At 32.5% G+C, this 11,088-nt stretch overlaps 1 protein-coding gene and 1 pseudogene across 1 annotated transcript; one reads left to right on the top strand and one right to left on the bottom strand.

Annotated features, from left to right (window-relative positions):
- Nucleotides 1-227: 227 nt before the first annotated feature.
- LOC145006581 (VQ motif-containing protein 4 pseudogene) lies at nucleotides 228-1,179 on the top strand (annotated as a pseudogene).
- Nucleotides 1,180-7,172: 5,993 nt separating this feature from the next.
- Nucleotides 7,173-10,026, bottom strand: LOC145005427 (haloacid dehalogenase-like hydrolase family protein). Its single transcript, XM_078964510.1, has 10 exons — nucleotides 9,728-10,026; nucleotides 9,451-9,587; nucleotides 9,258-9,353; nucleotides 9,070-9,189; nucleotides 8,601-8,975; nucleotides 8,366-8,515; nucleotides 8,185-8,286; nucleotides 7,801-7,910; nucleotides 7,594-7,712; nucleotides 7,173-7,470 (listed from the first exon to the last, which is right to left on the bottom strand). Exons 1-10 carry the CDS (start codon nucleotides 9,933-9,935, stop codon nucleotides 7,379-7,381), a joined length of 1,509 nt encoding a protein of 502 aa, XP_078820636.1. The 5' UTR covers nucleotides 9,936-10,026; the 3' UTR covers nucleotides 7,173-7,378.
- Nucleotides 10,027-11,088: the final 1,062 nt, after the last annotated feature.

The following is an 11,088-nucleotide window of genomic DNA, read 5'->3' as shown; positions in this document are numbered from 1 at the left end:
TTACTAAAAACTAAACAACAAACTTACTGAGATAAGTTTTAACTTGATAATTACTATTTAAAAACTTTTACATTCTCTTAAAAATCAATTTGATTGTTGTAGACGTTTATAAGATTCTCGAAATCGATAGACTTTTTGTTCAAAAAAACAAAAAACTAAAATAATTAATTATCAAGTTGACACCTTTATACATACATGAATAGACGAAGGAGCTAAATGCATTGAACACCAAAATTCATGTGGATAATATGTAATATTAACCCTAAGATGACACAAAGTTGGATACTGTAGTCCACAGACACCCCAACAAAACCTCAATCTCTTCAAATTCTCTTGTTTTTCACTTTATTTTTCCCCCATCGATTTCATCTTCAAATCGAAGTAGTACAAAAATCCATCAATGGAGATCGTATCAAGACAACAACACGAAAGAGAAAACCCATCACCGACGAATTCTCCGTCCAGCCATGGAAGCAGTAGCAACAGCAATGGACATACCACCGGCGGTGGCGCCGTCCAAACACCACCACTAACTCCAAGACCCGTTTCAAGATCCGAACCAAATCCATACCCAACAACCTTCGTCCAAGCAGACACAACTTCATTCAAACAAGTAGTACAGATGCTAACTGGATCATCAAAACCGACCCACCAACCAGATCCGGCGCCGACGAGGACATCCATACCGCCGATCAAAACCGGTCAACAGAAGAAACAAGGATTCAAGCTCTACGAGCGTAGGAACAGTCTGAAAAACGGGCTGATGATCAACGCATCGGTGCCGAAGCTCCATGGTCATGGGTTATCGCCGCGACTCCATGAAATGCTCTCTCCAAGCATTCTTGATTTTCCGGCGCTTGTTCTTAGTCCGGTGACGCCATTGATCGAAGACCGGTTGAATAAATCGTCACCGTCGATTGTGGACTCTTCGGAAGAAGAGAGGGTAATTGCGGCAAAAGGATTTTATTTGCATCCGTCGCCTAGGGCGGCGACGCCACATGCGACGACGGAGCCACAGCTGCTGCCTCTTTTTCCGTTGACCTCGCCGCGGGTATCGGAGTCGTCGATTTAGATAATGGCTTAATTACGATTAATGTTAGAGATCTTTTGCTTCAATTGTACAATTTGGATCTCTCTATTTCAATCGAAATTAAAAATAATAATTTAATTAATCATCCATTCAATTTGCACTAATTCCTCATTTAATCTTTGGATTAATACTAAAATCTTGAATTTTCAAATAAAAAAAAAGGTGAATGTAAATTGATCACATTTCGATTCCTTTTGAAATGTAAGATAGTGTCGCTAGTTTCTTCAAGTGTCATGTTTTCTATATGGTCGGTTATATGATAATTTAATTATCTTATTTTTATAAATTTAGGTAGTAAATTATTCTTTTCTTACAATTTGAATATCCAACATATAAATTATTAAATCTTTCACCAATATTGGACTATTGGTTACACAAAAAGAATGATCTTCACAACGAGAAGCTCTAATAACAATGAAAAAAAATGATCAAATCCATTTATCAAATGTACAAGGTGCAAAAGAGAGATTAATTGGTTAATGATTGTTGAAATGGTTTAAAGTCTAAAGGGTTGTATAGTCAAAAGGAAGTTCAAATTAAAAAAGTGGGGTCAACGATATTGATGGCAACTGTATGGTCAAATATTCATTATAGTTGCCCACGAACATCTATTATCATTTGACAAAAAGAAAAGAAAAAAGAAAAAGATATAAGACAAGTTGAAGATTTCTGATCGATTTTTTGAAGAAAAAGAAGGTATAAAGTTTGGTTTCCTTAAAAAATTTAATTCACACAATTTATTTGATTTCTAGGTTTAGTGGTGCTCCAGAAATATTTGATGAAATAAAGGAGAGTAGGATTTTTTTTGGAATCAACAAATTTTATGTTTTTTCTATGTAGCTACTTTTAATTTCATTTATGATTTTATGTTTTAAACATGCACTTAAAATTTTTAACCTTAAAAAGAGAAAGAACACCTCATATCCTTGGATTAAAAGCCATTTGTAGGAGAGTAGTGGAAAGTTGCATTGGATTCATTACTTCTTCAAAGTTCAAACTTCAAAGAAAGTAAATGCTTAGCAAGTGGAATATGGGCCTGGGCCCTCGTATAATCTGCTTCTTTCAATTTGTCAAACATATCAAATTCTTCTATATTTATGATTTCGAAATAACTTTTTTTACAAAACTTTCTACGACAGCAAGCCACTAACGTCATGGAAGTTTGAGATTGTTTATTTTAAAAGCTTGTTTTCGTAATACTAATTGCATATGGTTTTAAGCTTATTTAGTTTCATCTGCAATTTGTCCTTTGAGAATGTTAATTGTCTATTTGTTAGTTGCTCGATTGCCATGAAATGTATTCCTTGGTCCTCAATTGCTAGGTGGTGAGATCTTGATTTTCCTCCGGTTAATACGTTGGCAAATTTGATATTTCGATAATAAAAAGTTAAAGCAGTTCAAAGAAAAATATCGTTGCAATTATTATCATAAATATTTAGGTTCTTTAGAACATTCGTAACACCACCGTTTTTGGAACGGCTAAGCTTAGAAAGTCGAAATATTTGATAATCTGGTTTTTCAATCTTAATTTTGGATTTGTGATGAGAATGCATTGGTTTGCTTTAGAATTCTAGATTGGCTATGTTTATTTTGTAGCATTTTAATTTTCATTCATTTGAAGTTGGATTGACATAAAGTTTTTTCCAGAGTGTAGTTTATAGTTTGTACATGATTCTAGAGTATAATTTTGTCATTTTTTATTTAATATTTATTGACTTAAAGTCCCCCAAAATCGGGATATCAAAACTGTGAATTTTTATTTTTCAGCTTTATTTTTATATTTTGTGAAATTTTAAAAATGCATATCTAATTCGTTTGAAGTCGGATTATCAGAAGGTTTTTTTGCAACATGTAGTTTAGAATTTGTAAATGATTTTAGATTATAATTTTGTCATTTTCGGTTTCATATTTATTGACCTACAGTCCCTCAAAATCGGGATATCAATTTTATGAATTTTCTGTTTTTCAGCTTTATTTTTATGTTTTTTTGTGAATTTTAGAAATTCATATTTAATTCGTTTGAAGTCAGATTCTCATGAGGTTTTTTGCAATGTGTAGTTTAGAGTTTGTATATGATTTTAGACTATAATTTTGTCATTTTTGGTTTCATATTCATCGACTTATAGTTCCCTAAAATTGGGATATCAATGGTGTGAATTTCTATTTTTGAATTTATTTTTATATTTGTAAAATTTTAAAAATGCATATCTAATTTGTTTGAAGTCGGATTATCATAATGTTTTTTACAACATGTAGTTTAAAATGATTTTAGGCTATAATTTTTGTCATTTTTGGTTTAATATTCAATGAATTATAGTCCCCCGACGTTCGGATATCAATGTGGAAATTTTTTGAAGTTAGACCACTTAGTAATTACCAAAAACATTCTGGATTTTCCGGGTTTCCTTGTTGTAGACCTACTTTATCCGGTTTTACCCGACCTACTTTAATGTTTCTGGATTTTCCGGTTCTACACTCACTTTATCCAGTACTTTACCCGGAACTGAACCGGAACCGGTTGTTATATATTGGTCCGATTTCCGATCCTACAAAATCCTATTAACCGCTTACCGGGTTTTTTGGGTCTAGGTCTACCGGTCCGGGTTTGGATCCACTCTCATCCCTACCCAACGTACTCGGTTAGGGACCAAAATGACAAGAATTTACAATTAGGGTATAAAAGGAACCTACCCCTAAATCGCGGATGTTACAAAAATAAATAAGAAGGTCTAAACATTTAAGAGTGAATTTTATAAGAATAATAAGAAAATATTAAATTTTTGAAATTGAAGTGTGTATTTCTCTTTAAATTTAATCAAATAAATTAAATAATAAATAGAAATAATTGAGATTTAATTTAGGAATTTTAAAATTAGAAGAAAAGTTGCATTAATGAAATTAATATATATTTATTATTACATTTATTATAATTATTAAATTTAAATACTATGTGGAATTTTAAAAAAAAAAAGGAAAAAACAATAAAATGACATATGGAAAAACTTTCATTTAAAATAACCACAAATGACGTGTGACAAAATGAATGAGAGTGTAACATGTGACAAAAAAAATCTTTATTTATTAGGATAGATTATCATGATCCAAAGTGGGGGTTAAAAAAGATCAAAAGTCATAACAAACACCGATTATACAAAAAACTACAAAAATTCAAACAATTTTTATTGGTGTTTTCTCCATGTTATTCCTGGTTGTCTAAGTTGTTCAAAATAGTATCACATAGAATAATTATGCCAACTACTTTACTTTAAACTCTATGTTCGAAAATCAATTAAAACAAGTAATTATTGTAAATCATTTTTAGTTTTTTTTTAAATGACAAATAATTCATTCAATGAAATGGGCTAGCAAGAAATTACCATTACAAAGTTAAAGTATTACAAACGACAATCCGCAAAAGAAGAAAAGACTCGAACTAATGAACTAAGCTTCCAAAATTTTCATTGATACTTGACACACGAAAAGAGACAGAGTTCAGTAACTTCCACTAATTCAATGACATTGATCTTGGCCTTCCTCAATAAACATTCATTTTTGGCTTTCCATAAATACCAAAAAATCAAACCTATAATAGCACCGACATTTTTTTTTCTTGTTTTGGGGCTAAGATGAGGACATCGAGTGAGATAGATTGATTATGTCTAAGGACTTTGGAGGCCCAAGATCACAAGAAGTTTGATGAAATATAGCATCCCAAATTGAATGAGAATAGACAACAATAAAAAAGGAGGTTTGATATCCTCAATAATTTGAACATAAATGAAATGATCGACTTCAAACTTGCACACCTCTTCGAGCCAAAAGCTAAAATGATAGATAATGGAATATGGTTCAAGCAAAATCTCAAAACAAAACAATTAACCCTTTTAGGCATCCATCCATTCTAATTTAAATTTGGAGGTTTGTAGGCATATTTTGATGTTGCAGTTAAACCATTTATCGATTTAAGTGAGAAAACATCATTTGGGGCTTTAGTCCAAATCCACAAATCATCAAGATTACGGTGAGGAAAGAGACCATGAAGAAGTGAAATAAGGGAAGCAAATCCAACTTCTTTTGTCCCATTTCGAAGTGTATTTTTCCAATTATATGCCCTAGTGACAAAATATTGTCCCAAGATAATATTCTTCTTTGATTTGGGTCTAAGAATATCAATAATAACTTGGATACTTTAATGATCGTGTTTTATATATACACTTTCCAAAATCTATGATTTCGACCTTCTTTCATGGGGGCATCACGAAATCTTATTTGGGATAAATCAAGAATAATCGTTTTGGAATTCAGGCTTCTTCCAAATCTGAAACACAAAATATATCGGTTGTCTTGCGTTTTAGAGAGATAGAGAGATGCAAAGAATTAGTTTTCAGTTACATGAAAGTTGTAACATTTTCATGCGACGTCCATCCTCTTTTATATGTGGAAGATGGTAGTTAAGGGTGGTTAATAGTAGTTACAAAGAAAAAACCACAACATGCATCATTATGGTGTCATCAATAGTTTTTTGGTGCGAAATATATGTTTGGACCATTTCTAATCAGCAGGAACCCCGCCAGGGGTTCTTCCCCTTGGGCTCCACTAAGTGTGTTGCCCCAAGACCCCACCAGGGGAGCTGCCTTTGGATTGCCTATTCATAAGTTCATATTTATCATTCTGAGTGTGCACTTCGCACCTTTGGTTTCAGATGGTAAAATGAACTCAGCTTGTCTTGATAGTAATACTAATTAAATTAAAATATGTTGATAATATTAAAATCACCAACAATGCTTATAAGAGATCATACATTTTTTTTTCTCCGGCTCCAACTTATAGATTCAAGGAAACATATCTTATGGAGCCACATTTTCCACCCATTTATCTTTCTAAACCATTGTATTGCCCTAGTTCCAACTTTCCTAGAGAATAGATCCTTGAGACTGATACCAACTTCCACCAAATCCACATAAATCTTTGAAATGTCAAACCAAAGACCCATAATTAACTTTTATCCAATAGGTAGTTATCATGGCTTGACTACAAACAATGTTGGTCACTCTTTCAACTTCCACCACCATTTCAAAAATAAAGCAATATTCATATTTAATCAACCAGTATCAAATCCACCCATATTTTTTGTTGAACCATCTTTTACCAAATGACTTAATTGATTTACTTTTTGACACCACCCAAAAGAAAGTATCTTCTAATGCATTCGAAACTTCCAATAACTTTTGTTAGTGCATTAAAAATAGAGAAGTTATAAACGAATGAGATAGACTTGACAAGAGTCAGTCATCCACTAAAAGAAAGATTTTTTTTTCCAAGTATTTAGTTGTTTCTTTGAACCTATCAACAATAAGAGTCCATTTTTTAGGGTTTCATATTTACACAAATAGGAACACCAAGATAATTGAATGGAAGAGAACTGATCTCACAACGAGTTTGCTTTTAAGATAAATTACCATTAAGTTAGAGTGTATTTGTTATTTTGATGTAGTTTAAGCCTAATCATCTGAGAGTGTTACTCTTTTTGTAATTGGTATGCTTGGCCTTTGTATCGTTTTGGTATGATAAATGGAAATGTTTTTTTTTTCTTCCGAAAATGACATATTAGTGTTTATATGAAGATGCCTGATTTGCAATTAGCGTCAAAATAAAAAATATGTTGTTTAACATTATATAATCTCTTACCAAAAAATACACCATACATGTTACATAATTCAACCGAGTACATTAATCTAATAATAGTTTAAACTTGATAATAATGATAAAAGTATATCACACGTTGAAACTCAACAAGGACTTGCGAAACTTCTATCATACGGTCTCAGAGTGAACATAAGACAGTTATATGTAACTTCCAATTAAGTTCATGACATTATCGGTCAATTATAATTTAAAGGTTGAGTTGACAAACGTGTTACTTCAATTATTTTCATTTTGATACAAAAATATTTCATTTTGGACAAGTTCTTTGTATTTCAAACTAGATTTTTGCTTTTGGACGACATTTCCATCTTGTTTTGTAACTACATGATACATAACTCGTAGTTTGTAGACATTAAAATTTAAAAGTACAGAAAAGTTACTAAATAGACCAATTTAAATTATGTAAGGGTCAAAAGAGTGAAACTAATAAACTTAAAGGTGAAAAGTGATTACATCACCCTAGGTTCCTCACTTTTATTTGTTGCACATATCATATAACCATGTCACAAATGACAATTTTTTTTCCCACTACAAATATAATACACATTCCATTCAAGAAGAAGCAAATTACCAAAATCACCCTTATATCTCCGAAAAAGACTTGACTGTCTTGAATCCATGGTTCTCGGGCAGCTGCCCGTTTCCAGGCCGAACAGATATTATGACCTCCAAACCTGACACAAAAAGAGTACAAAACTTCAACCAATTTAGTGGTTTGATGCAATGTAGGGTTGTACATAAAAGTACAACCCAACAATGCATGGAAAATAAATCAAGTATATGGTTGTGTTATCTACCAGCTGCCTTTGCAGCTACAGCTTCTTGAAAAACATCTGTAACAAATAAGACATCTGAAGGCTTATGAACTCCAACTGATTCACAAATTTCAACATAACTTTTTCTTTCCTTCTTGTTCCTGTCATTTATACAATATGAATTAAAGATTTATTCATGAACACAGATATGAAACGCTCGTAAACACATATGCAAAATGACCAAATTACCCCACTGTGGTGTCGAAAAATCCACTTAAATATGTTCTCAAGTCCCCATGATTTGAGTATCCAAATAATAGCCTTTGCGCCAATCTGCTACCACTTGAATATATATACACCTGTTTATAAACAAAGTTAATTTCATTTTTAGTCCCTGGTATGGTTAATTTTTTTTCAATTCTGGTCCCTAACAAGTTTTCTTTTGCAATTTTGGACCTTAGTTGAGGTTTTTGTCCCTACTTGAACTAGGAATATGGACAAAAAATGTTATAAGAATCTCAAATGAGGAACAAATTTGCAAAAGAGAAAAAATTTAAGGACTCAAAATGTAATTTACTCAAACTTTTAATCATAGGCTGAAAAGTGAAATCTCATATATGAATGGGAACTTACTTTTATACCAGATGAATGCCACTTTTGAAGAGAAACAGGAACATCATCAAAAACAACTCCTTTGAGTTCATTTTTTTCAAATCCAGTTTGCCATATGTGACCCTATAAGCTCAAAGATTCAGCCACTTTGTATATAACTGAAAAAGATTTTCTTGATAACTAAATAATAAAATATGTTTACTTGTAACTGTTTTAAGGAAGTAATTTTCCTATCAGATTTTATCATCCCTTCAACATTAGCAACCAAAGCAGCAATCACTTCCTGTTTTCCAGCCTCATCAGATGGAATTGTAACAGCATTTGCAACACCATTTTTTAAATCATCTTCTACCTGAAACACGAATCTAAAAAATTACAAATTTATATAAATAGTTAAATACAATTTGCTAAAAAGATGCTAATTATGAAAAGCTTACTTGAGAACGTAACAATTTAATATCATCTTGAGTGGCATCAGTGTCATATGTTTCTTCCAAGTGTTTTTGCACATTGTCACGTGCATATGGAAAAAGAACATCAGTGACAAAAGATATAGGTGTTGTTGTCCCTTCAATATCAAGAACAACACAACGATGAGATGGGTTTGTAGTTTGACTTTGACCACATAAAAGTGGTTTAGGACCATGACTTGGAGTTGACCAGTCAAGGCCTAGTTGATGAAGTTTAATCGCAGCTTCAAAGAGATAATGGTAGCATTCAGATTGAGTTTTGGCACTAATCCACGAATCACCCCATACATAAATACCATGGTTTCTGACAAGAACAGCAGTTGTCTTTGGGTATGCTTCAATCTGTTTGATCATTGGGGAAAAATTGAAAATCACATATAAAGATTTGAAGATTGAAGTGATTAAATGAGGTGAAGGGAAGAAAGAAAGAGCATACTGCTGCAGCTAGAGATTCTGTCAATTCTCTTTCTTGAGCTGTGTTTTCTATTATGGGAACCACAAGTTCATCATAGTAACCATGGCCTTGTATTCCTTTAATCATCTCCATGTGAGTGATCTGAAAGATTAAAATAAAAGCTCAGTGATGCAATCATGGCATGAAATGTTGTTTTTGTTAAGTATTACCCTAAACTCTTTCGCCAATGGATCCATCATAGTTACAAGACACGATTCCATTCCGTGACTATGAATGACTGCACCAGCATTACGCTTATCATAAGCCTGGGAGATACAAGAACAAGAACATGTGTTAAGTCAAAATTGAGATTCAGAAACGATAATTTGAGAATCATTCGTTTGAATTAGGAATAGGAAGTACCTTCATGAAAAGAGGTGCACAATCGGAACATTTGGGAGGTTTATGAGGGTAAGGCTTCGGCGATGGAGAAAACAAAATATCACCAGTTGATGATAATACATACATGTCTTCTTCTAACATCCTTTCCTTTTGCACACCTATCATAAATTCCCCGAAATTCATCTTTTGTTCGAGTTTGATATATCAAAGTTCAATGAATTTGAAATCTTCAATTAGATAATCAGCATATAGATGTTTTTTCATGGAAGTATAACGGGATTAAAAAATAAATAGATACCGGAGGGGGACATGATTATGAGTTGCTCTGATTTGGGAACGGAGTCGTCGTGGACCTTGGCGGTGATACTTCCGCCGGTGCCGGAGACCCAACCTAGGTTGTAAAACAGACGGCATAGCTCAGAGATGAGTGATTTAGTTTGTTTGACCTGAGATCCCTCCAGGTATGCCTGGGATGTTACCGCCGATTTCACGCCATTCGCCGCCATCGACAGTGGTGTACTCTGCTCTGCTCTTTTACGCAGGAAGCGTCACAAGAGGCTGCGTCGTTTTTAGGCACAACAGCTTGAAGGTGCGAAACATTGCGTTCTGATTATCTTTTAATCGAAAATAAAAATTCATAAATTAAAAAATATAGTAAAAAAAAGAGCAACTAAAACAATTAGAAATTTAGAATCTAAAATATACTTTTTAATGTGTATAAATATTTAAATTGTGTACATTCATTAAACTATTAAACTATGTTATTATAAATTTTAAGTATCATAATGTTATTAGAATTTTGTTTAACACACGAACAATTTATAGAAATAATTAAAATGCACAAAGCCTAAATTGTTTTGACTAACCTCTAGGAATCAGCATTGAAATAGGAACCAAACCGGACATATGGTTCTACCGGTTCCCTATCAGTTCTTGTCGTGTCTTCAATGTTGGAACCGGTCCTCAAAAATAGTAATATATGGTATCGGTTTTTGCCGGTTCTACCGGTTCCCGGTTTCAAAAATCCACAAGAATATCGTCTCGTTCTATTCGGTTCCAGTTCCGGTACCGGTTCCGGCTGGTTCTCCGGTCCAAATGCTCATCCCTACTAATACCAAAAGAATAGTTACTTGTTTTGTTTAATTTGCTTTTTACCATTATTTTTGTTTTAATTGAGACTAAACTAATAACCTTTTAATTAAGACAACTATATAATCCAAAATTGTTCATTTTAACACCTTCATCTATCAAAGGTATCAAATGGCTGTCATCCCTTTTTGAGGTTGACGGTTCAAATCTTATCGTGGACATAAGTGAAATTTAAGTGTTAGTTTAGGAATAAATTATATATTTATATTTGTTGTAAAAAAAACACTTTCACCTATTTTATAAACTTTATAAGGGATATTTGATTAAACTAACAACTTTTTAATCTAAAACTTAAAATAACATAAAAAAAACAACCAACTTGTCTAGAATATGATATTTTTGAACCCAATAAAAATAGGTCAAGCACACTTGTTTGGTTCGGTCATATATAAATGTAGACCTACTATTTGTATTATATTATGTAGGTTTAACCCATGTTTATATCTTGTATACGACCCATATAATATTGTATATATATATATATATACCTTTTTATGAGGCAATAATTTT

Source organism: Lactuca saligna, chromosome 7 (assembly GCF_052625555.1).
Source record: "Lactuca saligna cultivar CGN05327 chromosome 7, ASM5262555v1, whole genome shotgun sequence".
NCBI lineage: Eukaryota > Viridiplantae > Streptophyta > Magnoliopsida > Asterales > Asteraceae > Lactuca > Lactuca saligna.
Note: the sequence above shows the minus strand (reverse complement) of the source record. Positions and strands in the feature narration are given on the sequence as shown.